The sequence below is a fragment of the Hermetia illucens genome, chromosome 6 (assembly GCF_905115235.1).
Source record: "Hermetia illucens chromosome 6, iHerIll2.2.curated.20191125, whole genome shotgun sequence".
Taxonomy (NCBI): domain Eukaryota; kingdom Metazoa; phylum Arthropoda; class Insecta; order Diptera; family Stratiomyidae; genus Hermetia; species Hermetia illucens.
The window spans coordinates 87042998-87067185 of NC_051854.1; the positions used below are offsets into that span (position 1 = coordinate 87042998).

General features: G+C 43.2%; 1 protein-coding gene across 1 annotated transcript; it reads right to left on the reverse strand.

Annotated features, from left to right (window-relative positions):
• Window positions 1-12210: 12210 nt before the first annotated feature.
• LOC119659637 lies at window positions 12211-13202 on the reverse strand. Its single transcript, XM_038067838.1, has 2 exons — window positions 12760-13202; window positions 12211-12692 (listed from the first exon to the last, which is right to left on the reverse strand). Exons 1-2 carry the CDS (start codon window positions 13037-13039, stop codon window positions 12358-12360), a joined length of 615 nt encoding a protein of 204 aa, XP_037923766.1. The 5' UTR covers window positions 13040-13202; the 3' UTR covers window positions 12211-12357.
• Window positions 13203-24188: the final 10986 nt, after the last annotated feature.

A 24188-nucleotide genomic window follows, 5' to 3' on the forward strand; every position in this document is an offset into this window, starting at 1 on the left:
GGTAAATTTCTTATACCAGAAATTCTGGAACTGCTTCAGACCTGGGCCCCTCTAGTTCTTTGAGCTAAGTACGAATCGTCGAACTTCCTCTTCGGTAACATCCGTGAAATTCATGCCAGAGGTAGTGGTATGGCGGGTACTTTCGGCGTTGATCCACTCAGCATGCTGCGCGGATAACCCCCAAAGTTGATCGCAATATTCTTTCGCTTTTGTCACCGAAAGTGTACTGTCTGGACGCTCTGTTGGGATTCGTTGAGAGATCTGAACCATCGTAACCGACTGCATATGACAGAAAGTTTCTGCTTTAATGTGTCCAGAATTTCAACTACGGGTGTTTCACTGGGGATGGCATAGTTCCGGTAGACGCTCTGCACTTTATTTCTCATCCGTCTGCTGGCATTGCCAGTTTTGATCTGAATCAGTCTAGCAATGTCTTGCCTTAGTGAGTCCCGCCGACGGGACGGTCAATCAAACCAATAACACGAAAGCGAATCTTCTGACCGTGCCAGCGGTACTGGTTTGCGACTTGCTGCACAGTCACGTGCGCGAATTGTGGGAAACGCTCCACGAATCTCTGGTGCAACAAGGGGTGGTAAGATGTTGTACCCATCCCCGCCGTTATTTCGTAGTTGGAGCGGATGATGAAGAGATTCATTTCTTTAGTCCACTTCATCCGCTGCCTACACAAACCTGTTGAAGTGGTCGCCACAGATTGTGGTGAAACAGCTGCATCAGGCGGAGTAATGCTCCTGTTTGTCGTGGCACCTAGACATCGAACCGCCCCACGACAAGCGGTTTCGTCGCCGTGCTGCCTATTACGAGAGCCCGACCCAATCACCTCAAGTTTCTCCATTTTCTCATTAAGTGAATTTGCATTTTACACCTAACTGCCAGGTGTTTTGATAGCTTTCTTAGTGAGTAATCTGCAAGGCTGCAAAGTTCCTGCACTTTCCTTACCTACCCCTTGAGACGCTGCGGTGGCGTACATCTATTCAGACGGAAGCTATTCATCCCTCCTTCTTTCACAACCGGGCTTGGGGCAGGCTACGGCGGACTTATTATTATTATTATTTTGTTCAGGGGAAGTCGCACCGTGTCCTTAAAGAACTATTGTGCCTAACTATTTAATGTTTATAGTGTACCTATTAATTATAGCATCTCAAGTAAACCTATAACCAGTAGCTTACTCCAAACTACAATTTTTATTTTTCAGTGTTATTGCACAAGTTCATATTCCAACCAGCTGGCATGATGTAAAGGCAATATTTATTACCAAACCAGGGAAACCCACCTACACGGACGCAAAAAGCTTCTGACGAATCAGTCTAACCTCCTGTCTGCTAATAGGACTGGAAAAACTAGTAGATCGGTTCCTAATGGATACATATATCCCTAGGTGATCACTTTACTGTACTGGCAACATGCCTACCAGAAAGGCAAATCCACGGAAACAGCCCTAAGCTAACAGCAAAAATTGAGAAGACGATGTTCGGTAAAAAATACGCCTTAAGCGAATTTATGGACATCGAAAGTGCCATCAATTATGCTTCATTCGCGGCGATTTGTAATGCGGCAAGAGAGCAGAGAATCGATTCTTTGTTAGTCAGTTGGATATTTCACATGGTAGAGTGGAGAAAGATCCACATATTGGTCGGACAGAAGTCTATTGAAACAGCATGTCTTAGGGGTTGCCCATAGGGAACTATTCTCTCCCCACTGTTATGGCTCCTAGTTATGGATACCCTGCTATGGCTTCTGGAGGACACAAAGGTCTTCGCACAAGCATTTGCAGATGATCAAGCTGTAATAATTATCGGCAAGTTTGTGGACATAGATATGACTGCCTGAATGCAACACTGCATGTAAATTACAGCTGGTGCCTCCAGAATCAATCCTTTGGAGATTACAGAGCTAATAATCTTCACCGATGTATCAGTCATGGGAAATGGATCGAGGGGAGTCCTCTGGAAATCGGATTATGAGAATGGGTCCATTTTCATTTCCATTTCATTGGTAGTAGGGGCAAAATGGAAGGGTCGCATCATTCGAATCTGTTCTGACAGCCTGGCAGCATTATCAGCACTAAAAAGTAACGACATATCAAGCCACTTGGTGTGCAGTTGCTATCAGGTGCCGCTGAAAATTGGCTGACTGAATTAAACATTCCTGATGTGGGTGCCAGGGTACTCAAACATCGCTGGTAATGAGGAAGTTGACAGACTAGCGCGTCAAGGTTCTGAATACACAATGGCGGGGCCAGAATCAGGTTTTAGCATGCAGCCATCTACTGTCAAGTGTACTCTGAAGGGGGAAATGGCAAGGATTCACGCAGCCGAATGGAGAAATTTTAACATCTGCCGACAAACGAAAAGCTTTGCGAAGGAACCCGTTGTTGTCCTTTAAGAAGTGGGAGCTGAAAACTTTAGTAGGATTTTTGACAGGACATCACTCCTTAAACTATCACATGGAAAAAAATTGAAGTGGTAGTCTAGGCCATATGCAGCCAATGTGAGGTGGAGGAAGAAATGACTCTCAGACTTCAGGCAAAGATATGTTGGTAAAGGTTTCTTCAGCGAAGAGTCTGGGCATTCCCTCTATCTGGAGCATGTTCTTAGATTCGGGAAAGCCTGCAAACGCCGTATGCTATAGGCCGATGAATAGGTGATTTCTGGGGATAGTATTATACAATGGGCTTAACAAAAGTCTGAGTGTTTGGAGCCAGCAAATGTGGTAATTATTTCATGCGAATTCCACAGTTTTTGTTGTTTTTACTTATGTTTCATTTTTCCACGGCGAAATAAGCGGTTCCAGTGAAAATAGCTCAAATAATCTGTTATACCCTTGATTCTTTTTAATTGAGCATATCTTTTGAACTCTTTTGGCATATGCAGAGTATAAATTGCGCTGTAGATGGTTTTCAACACTGTTAGCAGAAATATTCAAATCTGAGTGGGGATATCTAATTGCTTAATTTGTAACGGATACATTTCATCCTTCCTATTAGTATTATAATTATTACCGTAATTGCAGTAACAATGCTAATTACTACTAAAAAGGCAATTATTTGCAGATATCTAAGAAGATTTGATTACATTTCCTTCTTAAATAGCAGTTAATGATAACATAAGGGCAAGTGTGTATGTTGTGCAATCCCTATGGACTACTTCCGGGTTCAGGCAAGGATTGTGTAAATTTCAAGGGAATTTCAGGTTTTGAATACCCATGCGTACAAACGAAAGATACTCCCCTAATTCATATATTATTTAATTAGTACTATCCAAGCACAATTTAACTCAAAACTTCTGTATATACATAACAATAGCAAATCCCATGACGTCAAAATTTCCCCAATTTTCCTTTGAATTAATAACGAGCTACTCACTCCTTTCCTTAAAATTCCATTCCTTTAACATCCTTATCACTATACTGCCATTATCTTTTGGTACTGCATTCTCAATGTTAACTTCAGGATATAATGTGTTAAGTAGTCAGGAACGTTCTGCAATCATTTAAATAAAGATATTCGGGATACATACCATATTAAGTTATGTAACAAATGAATATTTGGTTGTTGAAGTGAAAGTTGGAAGTTTACGTAGCATATAATCCTTCAAATGCTTGAACGGACTTGAAACTGTTTTCTGGGTGAACTTGGAAGATTCTTTCTTTGCCGCCTGAATTTAATAGATGGAAGTAGGTAAATAGTTATGCTGAGCGAATTCCAGGTTTTAGATGCACATGTGCAAGTACATGGTAATTAGATTTTGGACCTTACATTTGAGAACCTCAGGAATGACATCAGGATTGCTTTCAGTTCTTTGATATTGAAGACAGTTTTGGAGCACAGTTTTTGAGGTTGGTTCTTAAATAATTTTATTCTATTGAGAAATTGGATTAAGATTTAAATTGGATGACGAGATAGAACGTATGTATCTGCAAATGTAAATTTTGTGAGTCTGTTGCAAGTTTACAGTCAAATTTCATAGGAGAGATGGTTGCAGATAGAAGTAATTGCCATTTTCGTTGCCTTATCTTATAACGACTTTCTAGAATAGTCAAACAATCAATTATACAAATGATCTATCTGAATAAAGTTTAGGCATAGGAAGATATTCTCCTAGAACATTACGATGATTCAACGCCTCTAGTCAAAGCTATTTCTTTATTACAACTTACTCCCTTACTTCTCTGGCTATATGGATCCTTTTGCATAGTGGAAAACGTTCTATGCTTATCGACTCAGTTTTGCATAATGAAATGCATGGAAGGATAAATTACCATAGAAACCTAGAAGCTTACGGAATCTTTTCAGGATTTAGCAAGGAATTTGATAATTTTGCACATTTTAAAAGTTCTGTCGATGATAGTCAGACAATGAACCTGTTGGTAGAGGCTAGCATTATACCAGTAATGGAATTGCTTTCCTGTAAGGTGGAAGTGGATATTTTTAGGAACAAAGGAGAAATAAGGAGGATTACTATTTAGTGTTGAGTAGTGATTTTAATTCGTCTTTTTCTTTTTCTACAATTTTAATTTCTGATTCGATAATGAAGGATTACGAAGGAAAAATCTTGACTGACGGTTTCGTACAGGGGAGAGGTAACTCATCAGACAGACGAACCCGGAAACCACAAGAGAGGAAGTAAGTTGCTTCCCAAGTGGTTCGGTCCGTCAACAAGTGGATGCCGACTCAGGATTTCCAGCATCCTCAACAAAAAAAAACGAAGCATTAATTTTAAAGATTTATCAGATTAATAGGCGGCCAAAGGTAGTATACCAGGTATACCAGGGCGAAACGCGGATTGGTATCCACGATAGAGCACGAAACCAGGGAAACGCCTGTTGAACCAACACCAATAGCTCGACTACCAAACCCTATATCCACCCCCACGTGGTGATCGCTGGGAGTTCTTTCTTAATGAAAAACTGCAGGCGAAGAAGGATGAAGGCAAGTCTGCCGCGCCTAAAAACGGGACAAATTGGACAAACTGGTCCTCCAGGTTGGGGGTTTGGTAGGGCTGACAACCCTAGACGAAAAACCATTATTACGAAGCTACAGAAGGAACCTCGGAGAGAATGGTATTTAAAACGACGAACGCGGCAACGAAAACGGAATAACGATTTGCACATCCTCCGCTGTGAGCAGCTAGCTGACACCCTGTCCTAATATAAGTTGCAAGAGATACGTTGGACAGGGACCGGTTTCCTGGAGAAGATCCACTACATCATATATTATAGCAGCCATATAGTAAGCCGTGTGTTTGGGATACGTTTCTTAGTCAGCCTGAAAAAGAAGCCTGCTATTATCGGCTTTAAAAATATAAGTGAAAGGCTATGGACTCTGCGCTTGCGAGGCAAATTTAGAAATGTAATCACCTGAAGAACGTTATCATAAATACGGCCATAAATACACTTCACTCAAACCGCAAGAAAAGTCGGAACGGTTGGTTTGACCATGAATGTAAGCTAGCAATGGAACGGAAGAATGCTGCATACCAAGTAATGTTGAATTGTCAAAGAACGCGGGCAGGCGCAGAGACCTATCAAGAACTCCGTCGAGAAGCGACTTCACCGGTGGAAAAAGGAGGCCTGGGAGAACCAACAGATCAGTGAACTCGAATAGTACAGGGAGCAATCGCACCAGACGCGGAACTTTTACTAACAAGTCAGCAGAATGAAGTCTTATACACCTCGATGCTCATCGTGCGAGACAAAAAGGGAAATTTGATTTCCCACAGAATGGGCATATTGGAGCGATGAGTTGGGTATTTTAATAAACTGCTGAAGAACTAAAATATCGACGAGTTGGAGGTCCCGCCAACTGAAGACGACGGGCAAACACTGCCACCACCACGCATAGAAGAAACAGTTGGTGCAATCCACCCCAGAATATCATTGGCCCATACCAAAGAGGATTTACTCCAAGCAAATCAGCAACAGATCAGATTTTCTCTCTGCGGCAGGCGATGGAAAAACTGTTGGAATATGGACAACAGTTGCACCACCTGTTCATCGACTTTAAAGCCGCCTATGATAGCATAGCCAGGGTAAAACTGTACACGGCCATGAGAGAATTCGGTATCCCGACAAAATTAATAAGACTGACTAGGCTGACCCTGACCAACGTGCGAGGCCAGATAAAAGCAGCAGGATCACTCTCAAGACCATTCGACATCAACAACGGTCTACGACAAGGGGATGCGCTATCATGCGTCCTCTTTAACCTGGCCCTCGAGAAAGTGATCCGTGATGCTGAGGTGAATGCAAGAGGTACGATCTTCTTCAAGTCCACCCAACTACAGGCCTATGCTGACGATATCGACATCATGGGAAGAACCACCCGAGACGTACAAACTGCCTTCATCCAGATCGAGCAGGCGGCGATAGGCGCGAGATCTTGGGCTGCACATCAATGAAGGCAAGACAAAATATATGGTGGCAACGTCAGCACCGAAGACGAATCAACCAACAACATCAAACCGCACTGGTCAAACACAAACACGAAGAAGAATAAGGATAGGAGAATACAACTTTGAGACCGTTGACAATTTCTCCTATCTAGGGTCGAGAGTCACAACCGATAACAACTACGATGATGAAATCCGCGCACGGTTGTTGTCAGCCAACAGAGCCTATTTCAGCTTACAAAGACTGTTCCGCTCGAAACGTCTCACCATAGGGTCAAAGCTCTTACTGTACAAGACTATGATCTTGCCAGTCCTCATGTATTCCTCGGAAACTTGGGTTCTTAGCAAGAAAAATTGCGAACTCTTGGCCGCGTTCGAGAGAAGAATCCTCCGAAGAATTTTTGGCCCCCTACATGAGGATGGACGATTCCGTAGCCTACACAATGACGAAATCTATGAGCGATTCCATGACCGTCCGGTTGTGGATAAAATCCGGCTCAATAGGTTACGGTGGGCGGGTCACTTAATCCGTATGGATGAAGATGATCCCACCCGGAAAGTCTATAAGGGCAATATCTATGGTAGAAAAAGAAGACGAGGCAGACCCTGCCTAAGATGGAGCGATGGCGTGGGCCAGGACGCCAGACAGCTTTTAGGGATATCGAATTGGTGGACCTCAGCGCAAAACTGGGATGTCTGGAGTTCCTTATTAAGGCAGGCCTAGACCGGATACCGGTTGTTGCGCCGTTGATGATGATGAAATCGGCAACAGATCAGATTTTCTCTCTGCAACAAACGATGGGAAAACTGTTGGAATATGGCCATTAGTTGCACCATCTTTTCATCGACTTTAAGTCTGCCTATCATAGCCAGGGTAAAACTGTACACGGTCATGATAGAATTCGATATCCCGATGAAATTTATAAAACTGACTAGGCTGACCCTGACCAATATGCGAGGCCAAATATAAGCAGCAGGATCACTCTCAAGACCATTCGACATCAATAATGGCGAAGGACAAGGGATGCCCTATCATGCGTCTTCTTTATCCTGGCCCCGGAGAAAGGGATCCGTGATGCTGAGGTAAATGCGAGAGGTACGATCCTCTTTAAGTCCACCCAGCTACTGGCCTATGCTGAAGATATCGACATCATGGGAAAAAACGACCCGAAACGTACAAACTGAATTCATCCAGACCGAACAGGCAACGCGAGATCTTGGATTGTACATCAATGAGGTCGGGACAAAATATATGGTGGCAAAGTCAGCACCAAAAACCAGCCAACCAACAACATCAAACCGCTTTGGTCAAATGGGAAGGACAAAGATAGGAGACTACAACTTTGATAATTTCTCCTATCTAGGGTCGAAATGACAACCGATAGCAGCTACGATGATGAAATCTGCGCACGATTGTCGGCAGCCAACAGAGCGTATTTCAGCTTGCAAAAACTGTTCCGCTCGAAACGTCTCACCAGAGGGTCAAAGCTGTTACTGACTGTGACTTGGGTTCTTAACAAGAAAAATTGGGAACTCTTGGGCGCGTTCGAGAGAAATATCCTCCGAAGAATTTTTGGACCCCTACATGAGGATGGACGATTTCAACGCCTACATAACGACGAAATCTATGAGTAATACCATGACCTTCAGGTTGTGGATAACATCCGGCTCAATAGGTTTCGGTGGCCGGGTTACTCCAAATGGATAAGGATTATCAACCCCGAAAAGTCTATGAGGACCATATCTCTGGTTGAAGACGACGTAGACCCTGCCTTGCTTTGGCGAGAATGTTGTTTGGCCAAAGCTTATGTGATACCAACTGCATCTGCAATCTTCACCTTCGGCTTTTATCCTGTTCGGCAGTGAGGTTGGCTCTTTTAGATCGGATTCGCCATTTTCTCAGTACAGTTGGAATCAGAATGGTCGCAAATAAATACTTAGCATATCAAGCCATCGCTGTTTCGGTTTGCCTTTGAGTCGTTTCCAATCAACTTCTCTGTACAGGGTAAGGGTTGTCAGCAAAATTATCTCGATCGCTGATATTATCATTTCAGACGAGATCATAATATGTTACACCATTAGTGCAATGCAATATCTTCGCTTCTACTACCGCGGTACCATAAAAGGTGACAGGGCGAACAAGGCTAGGGTAAATTTTGGATTTGAGATGTTGACTGATATGTCGATTACAAAGGATGTTAGTTATGGACCAGAAATTAATTCAAGTTTCGTTGATGTGTGGGGCAGTTTTATGGAGTACTTTCCAATTGGCTGAAATCAACAATCCGAGTTAATTAAATTAGTCCTTGGCAAGCCGTTTCTAAGATTTTGTGTGAAACAGCATTCTCCGCACAGATTTTCTGCTCCCCTAGAGTCTCCTTTAAGTTCTTTCTTTCTTCCACAAATCTTAGACTGTGGGACTCTGGGCTCTGGGACTCATCACAGTTTGGACAATCGGGTGAAGTATCCAGTTTAAACCTGTACAGGTAAAAGGCAGAACGCACTCATAAGGCTATCCTCCTCTAGACTGCACTCAGTTTCTGAGCGTTAGCTACGATCTGCAATGTCTTTCCCCAAAGTGGGGCTGAATAGAAGAAGATCGAGCTCACTACCCTGGCTATAACCATTCTAGAAGTATGTCTTGGTCGACTTTCGGCTTCATCCTTGCCAAGACCATACTTGGAAACGTTAACAGCACTGTTTGCTTCACATGAGTATATCTCAGCATCTTTGGGATGCTTTGCGACCAAAACTAATGCTATGTCGTCGGCATAACACACCATCGTGGCTTTCTCCGCGACCGAAAGAGTAGGCACGTCGTTGTGCATATTGTTCCATAGGCGTGGGCCCAGTACGGAACCCTATGGGACACCCGTGGAGACAATGCACTCCTGGGTTCCGTCTGAAATGCCTGCTTGACTGTCGACAACCAGTAGCAATCTATTATATATGCCCCATTCCAGCATTTTTTCCACAGTGCCCAGAGCACATATGGGTCTATAGGAGGATTGTTCATCTGGGGGTTTATCAGCCTTAGGTAGCATTATCAACTTCTGTCGTTTTCATGCTGCAGGAAATATCCCCTCGGACATGCACGCTCATTCTCAGCGAACATGTCCGATCTGGATTTCATGGCAAGGGCCTTATTCCGGGCTTTACTGTCCCCCATTCAACCGCAAATTGCTAGTAACTCCTCTCTGGTGACTGCTGGAGTCGCCGTCACATTCAGAGATTGCTGGAAATTGTCAGTGCCCTTTACTTGCCGCGGAAATAAGTCCTTGATGATTTTCAACGAGAGAGTAGGGCACGTGATTTGCGGAGATAAACGGCCTATGAATCGTCACATCATGATTCCATTGCCGCTACCTCACGGGGGTTTAGGTTCGCCCCTGAGCAGAGCTATTTAATGCATTCCCTTTTGCTCTGCTAAATGGCTAGTTTCAGGGTTTTACGCTCGTGTTTTATAGTCGTGCACTTTTCGCCTCTGATCGATCTTGCTTACTGCCCCCTGAGCTATTCGTTTGCCTCGGTAACAGGCTGATCGAAGGCTTACTGATCGATCTTGCTTACTGCCCTCTGAGCTATTCGTTTGCCTCGGTGACAGGCTTATCGAAGGCTGGCCCATTCATCATTCCCCCACTAGTTGGGCCTTCTACCGGGGAATGTGTGATTTTTGCTTGCCGGCAAGAGTCCAAATTTCTCCACTCGGCTGCGTGAATCCTTGCAATTTCATCCTTCAGAGTAGAGTTGACAGTAGATGGTCGGATTCCAAGACCTGGTTCTGGCTCCACCATTGTGGATCCAGACCCTCGGCGAGCCAGTCTGCTAGCCTAATCATTACCAGCGACGTTAGAGTGCCCCGGCACCCACATCAGAAATGTTTTGCTCAGTCGGCTAAGTTTCAGCAACTGCCTTGATATGACGTTGCTGTTTAGTGCTGATAATGCCGTGCGACCCCTCCATTTTTGTTGCAGATATTCTTCTGCTGCCAATGAAATGGCATATATCTTCGCCTGGAATATGGTCGTCATTTTTTCGAGGGGTCGGGCCAGTTCCATAATCCGATTCCCCGAGAACACCCCTGCGTCTGATCCGCCGTGGTCATTTGTCGACCATTCTTCTCTTTCGGTGTATGTCTTTTCAAAGACGAATCTGGAAACCATATGATCAGTCGGCAAAAGGGCTACCGGATGTTTGTCGAGGAATTTCTAGATAGACGCATGACCGTGTGATTGGCCGCCTTTCCACGCTCCAATGGTATCGAGCCTATATGCGTCATTGGCTGCTTGCCGTTTCACCTCCATAGTAATAATTAGGCAACCAAGCCTCTGATTCTGCGTTAGCAGCTTCCTGCTGTTAGCAAAGTTCAGTCTCGGCCACCAGACGATGCATGCATATATCAAAATGGATAGACATCCAGTGTATCCGTTTTGGTGATAGTCCCCAGGTCTTACCTATTGCATTCTTACAGACTTTTTTGTCCTCCAGGAGCCACAGCAGGGTATCCATTACCAAGAGCCATAACAGTGGAGAGAGAACTCCTCCCTGTGGGCAGCTCCTAAGACATCCTGCTCCGACAGACTTCTAGGCGACTGATATGTGGATTTTTCTCCACTCTAGTATGTCAAGGATCCAGCTGATTAGCAGCAGTTCGATTCTATGGTGCCTTGCCGCATCACAAATTGCCGCGAATGAGGCATAATTGAAGGCACCTTAGATGTCCACGAATGCGCCTAAGGCGTATTCTTTTTCGGGCATCGCCTTTTCAATTTTTGCCGTGAGTTCATAGACTGCTGTCTCCGTGGATTTGCTTTTCTGGTAAGCGTGTTGGCTATGGTGAAGTGACCACTTAGGAATGTGTGTATCCCTTATGAAGAGCAGGTGGTGCCGATTGGAATCTGGGGTCAGGAGTGCTGACAGAAGGGGCCTGCTTCGGCTCGTCGTTAAGGACTCGGTCTCAATTAGAGTCTAGATTCAGGTTCTCCATCGATAAGCTTAGGGTTGATCCTTCACTCGGGGTTGGATCGTCACGATCGAGGCTTACTTGTGTTTGTTTAACAGGTTTATGTCTATGGGGTTTTGATTACCGCTTGGTTTTAGGTGTCACCTCCCGTTTCCTGGAGGATCTTCCTTACTAAGCTCCCTCACTACAAGCTCTTTCTCCGATGATGTGCCTGGTATACAGCCTTCGTATTTTAAACAGGGTCCACCGTTGGTTAGACGAGTATTTTCGGTATCAAATCCCCATTGGCTAGTCAGGACACCAGAGTAAGGGTCATTCATGAAACTGAAGGTGTTTTGGGCAGTCGGAGCTGTAGCTTCAGTTCACAAATCTATTGGTTTCAGTTGCCTCTAAAATGTAATTAATAGAGAAGTGTCACGTGAGTTAGATAGATCTATTCCTAGTCTGGCGTAACACGACGTTGCCCTGCCCAGCGGCCCCTATGGGAATATTATGTGACGACTTACGTGCTCATGAAGCCTAATCGGTTCACGATGGTGAAGTAATCTAGTTAGCGAAGTTTAAGGTTTGGTAAAATAGATTGGAGATAGTGGACGATTAGGTTGATTCAGCAAGTAAAAATGAAGATTTTCGCATTTCCCCAACTTCCTTCGAGACAGACGTCTTTTTTTAGCTGGCTCATAGGTAGTTTGATTTGATGTCAGGCAGACGTTTTATTGAGAAGAATTTGTTTAGGACCTCAACGATAAATTGCAGTCACATTTCAAATCGCCAGAATTTCGAATCGGAAAGTGTCCACCATCAACAAAAATTCCACAAAACAATTAAAACACAAATTGCTACCGGGACTTGATATTTTTATAAAAATATCCTTTCAATATTCCATTAATTTCAACTTGTACCTTGAAAAATCAAATCAAATCCAACTAAAATATGCAAAATTAAATCGTTTATCATTAGTCTTTATAATAAACACATCATCCAAAGTTATCCAACATACACTTCTTGTGTGGTGCCCTTGACAGCTTTTTCCAATTCATCAGGTTCATCTACAACCGATTTCGGTATCTCTGGAGTCCGCTCCTTTGTGATTGGAATAGTATCAGCGACGGATGGAGGCTTGCTCTCAGACATAGCTGCAATAGCTCCATGGACCATTGTTGGAGGTTTTTCAACTTTTGTTGGAGTAACTATTTCACCAGCTTCACGAGGAGTTTTCTTAAATATGGAACTCCAGTACCCTGACAGAGCACTACGTAGACTCCCTCGTTTCGTTTCAATGGCTGTACCTGAATCTAGCGATTCCACGGGTGATCCCGGTGCTGTGAAATTAAATTTTAAAATCATTGAAGGATTAGGTCTGAATTTTATGAAAACTCATAAACCTACGATTTCTCATCTGCGCAATTCGATACTGTATTCTTCGTCCCAAAGAATTCGTCCTCGGATCTGGCTTCAGTTCCTCTTTTGTGGACATGCAGAACTCCGTCGGGTCTGACTTCTTACGTCTAAAAAATCGCGGCAAAGAATCATTTTTCTTTGGCTTCAACTTAACCGTGCCGTCGATCCTGCTACTTTCCCGTAAGCATTCCACGGATGAAGTTAAGGGAATATCGGACATATTCGTACTACCATAGTCACGCGTCATTACAGCTGTCTTCGAATCCATTGTGTTTTATATTCTTAACGATGAGTTTTCCAAGTACAATTTATTAATATATTTTAAACAAAATTAAACGAATTATGAAAAAAAGAAAAAAAATGTGAATGAAGTCCCGTATTAACAAGCCCAACCGACCGATTATTTCATTTGTGTTTTTCATGGCCTGATGTGATTCATTTTTTAACTTCGACGAAGTAAAATGTGGATCCTCTGGCAAGTGACTCCTTCTTTGTTTTCTAATATTAAAAAAAGTCAGCGGTGGAGTTCCCAGCGGTCCTAGTTAAGGGTAATTATATATAAAAGTAGGGCAGTGGACATCGTCAGTGTTAGAAATAAGGGCGTTGCTTGATATTTGGGCCCCATGTTTTATTGCTTCACCTGCAGCGAATGATGTGAACACTAGAGGTGAATCGTCCTATTTCGAAGTCATTGCATGGGAGAATGAGGGAAGATAAAATATTGCTTGCTGCACAAGTGCCTCTTCATCTAAATTACACGTATATCCCTCCTGCGTTGACACCATCTTGTCGGGTTGGGGGAGCCTCTAGTAGTTTGTTACTACTCTAATGCTGTCCAAAATACATGAAGCTGGAAGAAATGGATTTTAATTCTTCAAGTGGTAAGAGGTCACAGATTTCGAATCAACCCGTGACTGAAACATCAGGTCGTGACCGGATTTTGCAGGGCTTACCGAATTCAAGTGCCTCCACGGAGAAATCTGTGGAAAACATGCTTTCCACTTCAGTGAAAAGTCTGCGTCCAGTATCTCTGACGCCGTCAGCCAGAAAGGATAGTACAGCAATTCTCTTAATGAGAGGAAATGGACTGTCGGTGACACTGTCGCTTAACTCGTATGGAAAATGGGAGACGAATGCTCGGCAAAAGCAATGGAGAGGGAACTACAGGATTGCCTATCATAACTTTCTCTTTCGTCTCTACCAGGAGAAGCGGGTAGAGAGGGAAGCTGGTCATGTAGACGCAACTGGTCTAACTCCATCATCATCATCGTGGCACTACAGCCTAACATCGGGGGCTGGCCGCCTGGATCGTTGTCCTTCAATTATCTTGGTCACGTGACCGCGTCCTCCAATATTGGAAGCCCAGTAGTTGCTCGGCGTCTGTATATATTGTGCTCTCCCACCTCTTCGTAGTCTTGCTCCGTCGACACTTCGTCCGTTCATAACCTTTTTAGGCACGCGATCGTCGCTCGTTCGTTAGACATGTCCACTGAGGAGGACTTCTTCCTCATCGTACTGTATTAACAACTCATGGTTGTACTAGGTGCGCCATGCATCATGGTCGCAAACTGCTCCAAAAATTCGCCGAAGGACTTTCCTTTTGAATGTGTTTAGCAAATTTTTGGGGGCTTGGGTTAGTGTCCAGATCACGTGCTCATAGCATAGCCCTGGTCGTAGCAGGGTTTCGTATACGCGGAGCTTCATTATGGAAAGGACCGAGAAGAAAGTCTTATTCGTTAGCTGTATCCGTCGCTTGACCTCGTCAATTTCAGTGTCGTCCCTTGACAGGCTGCTAGGCTGCCAGATATATAAGGCAGTCTACAAATTCGGTCTCCTACGTTGATGCTTGAAAGAGCTGACGTCCTAGTTTTTGATTGCATCATTATTTTCGTCTAATGTTATCTTCCACAATTGTGTCGATTTAGTGAGTAGCGTCCCGCTGGTGTTGGTATCCATTGCTCGGATTGCGTATATAGATTGTTAGGTTGAAAAGCGTCGGTGTCATTCCGTAGCCCTACTTCAGTTAACCTGTTCTGGATCCTGACCTGGGAGGTCGAGTTGGTCATAGTCATCTTCGTTAGCCGTACGAGTTTAGCTGGTATAACAAACTGCAGAATTATGTTGTACAGTATTCCACGATTTGTACTGTCGTATGCCTCCTTGAAGTCGAAGAAGATTTAGTACACGTCAAAGTTATATTCCAGAATTTTGCACTACAGAACTTTTGCAGGATTAGTTTAACGGTAAAAAGCTGGTCGGTTGTGGGGCGGTCCGGCCTGAAACCTTCTTGATACTCGCCAAGAAGTCATTATCGTATGGTCTTATTCTATTCTCCAGAATTTTCGTCAGTATTTTATAAGACAAACAATCCATCTCCATTTTTGTGGATGGAACAGATGATGCTCCTGCGTCAGTCATCCGGGATTCCCTCGTTTTCGCAGATTTGCAGCAATAGTTGGTGTACCGCATTTAGTAGACCCGTTCCACCGGGTTTTAACTGCTCGACTAGAGTCTCGTTCGCCCGCTAGGTTTTCATTAATATTCAGCCACTGTTCCTCAAAAGTATTTTCGTTTCTTACGTAAAATTATTCTATGTTGGGTATACTGTCTGTAGGCTTTGTTCTTTGCGTCGATTGATATTCTGCATTCTTCGTCAAACCAGTCAATTCGCGTTCGTCGGGGTTTGTATAATAGCTCATGACCTTTTCTGCGACTTCCTTGATGGTGCCTTTAAGTTTTCCCCAGAACCGGGTTCATCTTTGTTGCTGATGTCGTGTAGCATAGGTGATCGCTTTTTTCTCTAGGGCAGCTGTATATTCTTGAGGATATTCTGCATCGATATGTTGCCTTCACCAAGAGATGGTCTGAATTGCAGTTTGCTCCTCAATAGGATCGTACATCCAATACACTGGACGCCCACCTTTTACCAATGAGAACGTGGTCAATTTTGTTGACGGTATATACGTCTGGTGACTTCCAGGTTTGTTTGTGAATGCACCGATGCGAGAAGTATGGGACTTACGATCAGATTTCTACTCCTGGCGAAGTCAATTAATCGTTAGCCGATAAAACCCGTCTTTGACTGCATTTTCCTTGACTTGACTCGAGTCGTGCATGTTGATGAGCCAGAGGTTGAAAAAAACGAGTCCTGATGCGAATCGCATACACGACCTGTAGGCTGCACCTCACGGATCAGTCTGTCTGTCTGTCCGTCTGTCTATAATTTATTTCAGAAACGTTTTTGTTGATATGAAATTTGATAGAAGGGTGGGACCTGTGAATCCCATTGCACGTAGTGAGTAACATAGTTTGACATTAGGTTTAACGGGGTTCCCCATATAGACAGAAAAGGGGTGTAAAATTCTTTCTCATCGAGTGTAGTCAGGTGGGGTTTCTAATGAAAGATCTTGATTAACACTTTCTGAAACTGTTAATATTAGTTTCGACACTGGTTGCAAAGAGGAGGAGTGCGGGGGTCCAAAACGAGTCAGTTATTTCCAAGACCCGTTTTCAAAAAGTACCTAAAATACTCTCCATATCGATACCGGTTAACAAGAGTATATAATCATCATCATCATCATCAACGCGCAATAACCGGTATCCGGTCCAGGCCTGCCTTAATAAGGAACTCCAGAAACCCCGGTTTTGCGCTGAGGTCCACCAATTCGATATCCCTCAAAGCTGTCTGACATCCTGACCTACGCCATCGCTCCATCTCAGGTAGGGTCTGCCTCGTCTTCTTTTTCGACCATAGATATTGCCCTTATAGACTTTCAAGGCTAGATCATCCTCATCCATACGAATTACGTGACCCCAGGGCTGCAAACTATTGAGCGGGATTTTATCCATAACTAGACGGTCGTGGTATCGCTCATAGATTTCGTAGTTATGTAGGCTACGGAAACGTCCATCTTTATGTAGGAGGCCAAAAATTGTTCGGAGGATTCTTCTCTCCAATGCGGCCAAGAGTTTGCAATTTTTCCTACTAAGAACCTAAGACTCCGAGGAATACTTAAGGATTGGCAAGATCATTGTCTTGTATAGTAATAGCTGTGGCCCTATGGTGAGACGTTTGGAGCGGAACAGTTTTTGTCAGCTGCAATAGGCTCTGTTGGCTGCCAACAACCGTGCGTGGATTTCATCATCGTAGCTGTTATCGGTTGTGATTTTCGACCCTAGATAGAAGAAATTATCAGCGATCTCAAAGTTGTAGTGTCCTATCTTTTTCTTCTCGTTCGATGTTGCTGGTTCTTTGGTTTATGTTGCTGACGTGGGCATCACGTACTTCATCTTGCCTTCATTAATGTGTACTGTACATTTCGGGTTGTTCGGGTAGTTGGATGGATTTGAAGAGGATGGTGCGTCTCGCATTGACATGTGCATCATGGATCACTTTCTCCAGGACCAGGTTAGAGAGGACGCATGATAGGTCATACCCTTGTCGTAGATCGTTGTTGATGTCGAATGGTATTGAGAGTGGTTCTGCAACTTTTATCTGGCCTCGTACATTGGTCAATTTCGTCGGGATACCGAATATTCTCACGACGGTGAACAATTTTATCCTGGTTATGCTATCATAGGCGGCTTTAAAGTCGATGAGAAGATGGTGCAACTGATGGCCATATTCCAGAAGTTTTTGCATGGCCTGCCGCAGAGAGAAAATCTGATCTGTCGCTCATTTGCCTGGAGTGAAGCCTCTTTGGTATGGGTCAATGATGTTCTGGGCGTATGGGACTATCCGGCCTAGCAAGATAACAGAGAATATCTTATTGCCCTTTTTATGTATGGGACAGATAATTTTTCGTTGCCAGTAGTCAAACATTGATCCACTGTTCCACACCTTGAGTATCAGTTGATGAACCGTTTGGTGTAATGTAATTCGGCTATAATTCCATCGGCTCCTGGCGGCTTATAGTTTTTATGGCAATGAATTGTATGGACTGTTTCCTCTATGCTTGGTGGTGGCAGTATTTATTCATCATCTTCACTTGGCGGGGCCTCCAACTCGCTGATATTTTGGTTCTTGAGCAGTTCACCAAAATACTCAACCCATCGCCTAAATATGCCCATTCTGTTGGAAAGCAGATTTCCCTCTTTGTCTTGGCAGGATGAGCATCGAGGTGTATATACTGCTGACTTCTTGGTAAAACTTGCGCGCCAGGTGCGGTTGATCCCTTTACTTTTCGAGTTCGCAGGCCTGTTTTTTTTCTCCGAGGCTTCCTTCTTTCGTCTGTGAAGTCGCTTTTCGTTCGTGATATGTCTCCCCATTGTGCCCGCGTTTTTTGAAAACGGTATGCAGCATTCTTCCGTTCCGTTGCTAGCTTACATTCATCGTCAAACCAACCGTTCCGAGTTTGTGGCCGTATCAATGATAATGTTCTTCAGGTGGTTGTGAAAATCATTTGTTGATCCTTCATCTCCAGGACATCTGTTAGCTGCGGTTATTGCGGTATCCATTTCCTCTTTATAAGTGTCTCGGAGGGGTGTGTTGTGAATGGCTTTGGTATTCACTCTCATCTGATTGTCAAAGGAGATTGTAGGCGGTGTTGTAATTCGAGCTGGGAGCACTATATCGACGAGGTAGTGATCCGAGTCTATATTGGCCGCCTAGATGTTGTGACATTCATCAAGATTGAGAGGTGGTGGCGTTCGATCTGCATGTGATCATTTTGGTTGAAAGTGCCCCGTCCGGAGAGGTCCACGTCTGTTTGTGAACCGCTTTCCGCACAAACCAGGTACTTTCAAGAACGATTTCGTATGATACTGCTAACTGAATAAGCCAGCGCATTGCCTGAATACCGGATCCGTCCCTATTTGACAGCTAAAATCTCCAAGTATGATTTTGATATTATACTTGGACAGGCTTCGGGGGTCCGCTAAACTACCTCGTAGCAGGTAGCCTTCTCCCACTCTGCAGTCTCCTCTCTAGGCGCGTGAAAGTTAATGACGCTTATATTTCCAAACTTGCCGCGCGAACGCAGAATGATAGCCTTTCGCTAATGTTTTCAAGCCTACAACAGCAGGCTTCGTTTTAGGCTGACTAGGAAACTTACTTCGAGCCCATGGTTTATAAGATGGAGTGTAGTGGTACTTCTCCAGGAAACCTTTCCCTGTGTAACGCATCTCTTGCAACGCTTAGAACTCCCAGCGATCACCACATGGAGGAGGGATAGTAGTTTGATAGTAGAGCAGTACATTTAACTGGAATTACTTAGAGCTGTTGGTGTTTCCAGGTTTTATGCTTCATCCTGGGTACCAATCTACGTTTCGCCCTGGAACCTATGCTACCCTTTGACCGCTATTCGATGCCTGCATACGTTAAAATGGGTTTGTTTTATTATGAATGTGTACATCCAGTGAAACCGTTGCGGTGGAAGTTCCCAGGTATTATCAATCGCAGTTCTGAAGCATCAGTGTAATTTGCAGGATTTCTGAAATTGTTCCTGAAGCGTGAAGATTAGATATTATCCTAAATATTTGACCATTTATGCCAGTTGAATTTCCACCTCTTATGGTTGCGGGTGGCTTGTACCTGCCTCACTTGATGTGTTCCAATCGAATGTAACTAGTTTAGTCTTCCTGGCGTTCACCGAGAGTCCATTAGGGACATACGAACTATGGATTATCTGTAGAATTATGCTGTATCGACAAACTTGTCCGCCATTTTTAAGCCTAAACCATCTGAAATTTTTCCACAATTTATCCTAGATTGGAGAATAGTCGACCAACCTGCAGTTGTCCTATCTGCAACTGTCATGTTTCCTCCTGCAACATTTATTTAGACTGTGGTAGTATTGCATTCAGTACGTCAATATCATCCCTGCCTGATTCCCAATGTAGTATTTCTACACTGTACTACCTAATTATGATATTAATCCTTTCCGAATGGGTGAAAGTGCAATTTGTAGTTTAGTAGGTGCGGCGCTGTCTATTCGAAAACTTTGCGATGTTTCCTCAGTTTCCACATTACCTCAAAAATCGCTTGGTTGCCAAAAAGTTGTTGATACATTTCATGATAGGGAATTTTGACAAAATATCCTGTAGACTGTTGAATTTTTTATTCATAATGACCTATAACTTTCTTTGTAAAAAGTTCTGTAGATATTTTTGATGACGTTGACCATTTTGACCTTTTCTCTGTTATTACAGTCTTCTGACAAGTGTTCCTTATCCTTTTCGTGGTCAAGTTTGAGACTCCTATGAACAGGACACAACATAAGTTAGAGACTTCTTCCTATGACCGGAACACAACGTCATGTACCACCGTTAGCTTCTTGAAAAAAAAGTTTTGAAACAAATTCCCTACTTAGTACTTTTCAAACTTCAAAAAAGGAACATGTCGTTAGGATAGGACAATGTGGACTTCGAATTCTTTTGTTCTCCCACTTCAAGTCGGAAGGATCTTTGCAGAGCTGCCAGGCATAAGGTCTAAGTTCCTGAAAGGTTAATTGCACGGCTAATTATTTTTTAGGAGCTAGTTAGGAATTTGTGTTGATTTTGTTATCCTTTTAGTTTCTTGTATCTTCAAACTGATAGTCATTGCGCTATTAACAAGGAGACAATGTTTTGCTAATGTTTTCGATGAACTTTAGGGGCGTCTTTTACAGATATTACCGTTGACAACACCCGCACTTGTTACCTCACAGTATTCTGTCATGCAGAGTGTATTCGACAAACTTTTGTTAGAGTGAAATTGTGTTTCGCTAAGCGAAAACTTTTCAAATATCTTCTTCTGAATTTCAACTTCCTGGGCACCATATTTTCCAGCATACTTTCTCCTTTCCTTTTGAAAAAATAGTTGGGCAACAAAAGTGCCTACACAATATGATGCCGACAACAACATTAAATAGCTGTCCGTCCCGTTGACTACGAAACGAGAAGGTCCTTTCATACAAATTTTCACAAACGTACGAGTAAGTATATAGTGTGGAGGAAACTTCAGCTGCTGCCATTCATTCTCGTCCATAGTTTACGCCGTAAAGCCACTCTGCCGATTCCCATTTCATTGTTGATGTTTTCTATTAAAGGGTCAAGAGAGGTTGTTCTGTCCACTTTTCTCAAATTTTTTATCCTTGAGCTCTTGGTTTCTTTACTTTCTTACAGGATTATTGGTCTGGCTGCGCCACTAGGAGCCCAATATAATTTTAACCGAAAAGTTGAACTTTTGAAGATACGCTGGGCATTGTATGTGGGTGTAATTTGAAGTGAAAAAGGCGTCCATCGTCTTTACTCATTTTAAGGTGCGGCAAAAGTTAAGAAGGACTTTTGGCCTGGAGCCAAGTTGTAAACGGATACAGTCGTGGACTATGGACGTTAAAGGCAGATGGCTGGTTTTTTCAAGGGAGCACTGTCCTGAAACATTCCTGCAGGGGTCTAGCGTTCTTTATTAAATTTTAACCTTGAAAATAATTTTATGGCCTCTCTCTCATATGCTAGAACCCTCCTTCTGTTTGGGACTTGAAATGGATATATTTGACTTACCATTTGATTTAATTTTCCATTCAAAGTTGAATATGGATACGTATGCTCTTCCTTCGCTATAAGGGCAAATGCTTTGTGTAAGTTACTTTGGTTAGGCTGAATTCGAAATTTTAGTAGTTTGTGTCCGGTTTGAAAGAGAAATATCAATTGTGCTTTTATACTACATTAAAAAAAAATTATCTTTATATACTCAGTTCATAAATACTATTTGACTTCCAAAGCCTGACTGAAAACGTAAATTCGTTTATTTCTTTTTTTTTATCTGCTGCCACTTCCGCCTTCCTGTGTGCCGAAACAGTGTCTGTAATTGGTTGTGATTTTTGACCCCAGGTAAGAAAAATGATTAAAGGTTCCAAAGTTGTATTCTCCCATCTCTACTGTTCCCCGTTGAGCAGTACTGTTTCTTGTTGTTTCCTTCCTTTTTGGTGCGGACGTCTCCACCATACTAGGTTGTTCAATACGTTTTGCGGCTCGATAAAAGAGGGCGTTACTACTAGCCCCATTTTTTGTTATGTTGGTTCACTCTTCATAAGCACATATGTGAAGTTCCATTTCAATCTGTCAAATCACTCTTAGTTTACAAGCCATTTAGTATCGACGTGTCACAGTAGTTTTTACAATGGAAAAAATCAAGTATCGTGCAATGATTGAATTTTTATTTTTGGAAGGTTTAAAGGCGAAGGAAATTTATGAACGAGATGTTAAAAGTGTAAAATGACTCTTTGTCATCAATTGGTACTGTATAAAGATGGTCGCTGAATTTGGACGTGGTCGTACAAGCTTTGAAGACGATCCACGTCAAGGACGTCTGAAAACAGCAGCAACACCAGAAATTGTAAAAGAAATGCAGGATATCGTATTGAAAAATCGTCGAGTGACTGAAATAAATTTAGTAGAAGCCCTAGGCATCTCATTAGGCAGTGTAACAATATTTTGACTGAAGTATTGGGTTGTCTGCATAGTGGGTGCCGCATTCGTTTACAATGGAATAAAACCATGCTCGAATCCGACTTTCTAAGTAACATTTAAAGGGTTGGATTGGAAGTGGATTTTGTGAATTGATTTATCACTATGGATGAGACTTGGGGCTCCTCTGTAAGGGAGTGAATATTAATAAGGCTTATATCTCGAAATTTGTCGCGCAAACGAAGAGTGTATAAGCTTTATCTTATGTTCTTAAAGCCCATAATAGCGTCTTTCATTTTTGTGCTAACTAGGAAATTTATTGGGAGCATACGGTTTATTGGATGACCACTATCATATATGGTGTAGTGACTTTTCACCAGGAAATGAGCCTTTATCCAGCGCATCACTTGTAATACTGTGCCATCTGCCTTATATTGAGGCAGTGTATCGGCTAGTTGCTTGGTAGCTCGTTTTCTGCATAGGAAGCGCAGTTTCCATGAGAAAATATGCAAATCGTCCGTCCGTTTTCGTTGCCGAGTCCATTGTTGTAGAATTCGTCCAGTTCGAGATTACTTTTGTGGTTCCGTAATTTTGTTTTTTCGTGTAGAATTGTCACCGCTGCCCAACCCTCTGGTGGACCAGTTGGTACAGTTTGGCCCGTTTTTAGGTGCGGAAGACTCGCCTTCATCGTTCTACGGCTGGAGTTTTTCTTAAGGTGGAGGTGGAGGTGGAGAAGGTTTGGTGTAGGACGAGCAGGCGATGTTCAAGACCTGCTTTCGAGCCTATACTACCATTTCATCGGCGGATATTATTGCGACTCTTTGGGGCATAGTCAAAAATTTGACTTGTGCCGGAGAATTGAGCAGTTACGATGGTGGCGTACTGAATTTCGATAGTCTATGGCGAGCTTTTAAGATATTTCGTTATTTGGTCAGGAAGTTATCCCGCTGTCGAATGACAAGCTGAGCTTGAAGGAAGGCCGTCAATAATGAGGCTGTGGAAGTTGCAGAAAATTACTCTCACCATTGTTGTTATGATTTCCAAGAATGTGATCCTCTCGCACATTCAAGCAAGGTGTTATCAGAGGTCATCTTGATATTCATTACAAGGACAATTTCGCCTTTAGAAAGCCTTTCCCTGACAGCGTTGAATTGCTCATGTAAACCGCATTACTCTTGTTGTGCTTTTGAGATTGTTGATTAGGTTTCAGTCTTCCCTCAATGTTGGTGAATGCGTTGCTCTGGAGAAGGGCAGGCAGTGGTGGTGGATTCATAAAAGTATTATATTTGAGAAAGATACGTTCATGAAGAGCCAGATTCCAGAACTTCAAAAACCGGAAAAGATGCCGGTGTAGTGAATGGTAGGGTCAGTTGAAACTTTTGTGTTGGAAAATGAAACTGGAAAACCAGGGTTTCAACTCCAGAGATTCGAATTCCGGTTAAAGTTCTTCGCAATTGTGTAGTGTGCACTACGCATCATTTCCGATCTAAGAAGAAACCCCTGTAATAGGTTATCTGAATGCAAAGGTAGGTCCGGGCAAGACCTTGTTCTTGCATCAAGTGTAAGGACATGGTCGTGGTGAAAGCTTCGTTGACTTCACCAACGATCAAAGCCATGCCAGCGCTACACACTGATAGGACCCGCCACAAGATCTGATGGCTTTCACTTTCATTCACCCCTTGGTGGGGTATAGCGTTTCAACCACATGCCTTCGTTCGTGGTTACCAGAAATGCGCTTCAGCTCCCCCCACGACTTCCCGAGACACTTGCACTCCTCCTCTATTGTTCTGCGCCAAACGCGATCTTGGAAGAATGGACTTCAGGTGTAGCCAGCACTGTAATTGTCGCCCTTCCTTAATGTGTGACCTATCAACTGCCACTTCCGTCTTCCAGTGTCAGCCCAGGATACTTCGGTGATACGATCCAGACAGGTATCGACAAAGGCTTGGAACTTTTGGGGAACAGTGGAGTTCACTTTCCATGTGCTACTTTCACATAGCAACAAAGAAAGAACACTAGCACAAAACAGT

Excerpts from the sequence above, each read along its gene's own strand:
- LOC119659637 (XM_038067838.1), bottom strand. The coding sequence starts at position 13,039 with ATGGATTCGAAGACAGCTGTAATGACGCGTGACTATGGTAGTACGAAT. Across the intron at positions 12,693-12,759 it reads AATTGCGCAGATGAGAAATC|CACCGGGATCACCCGTGGAA; the intron begins GTAGGTTTATGA and ends TTAATTTCACAG.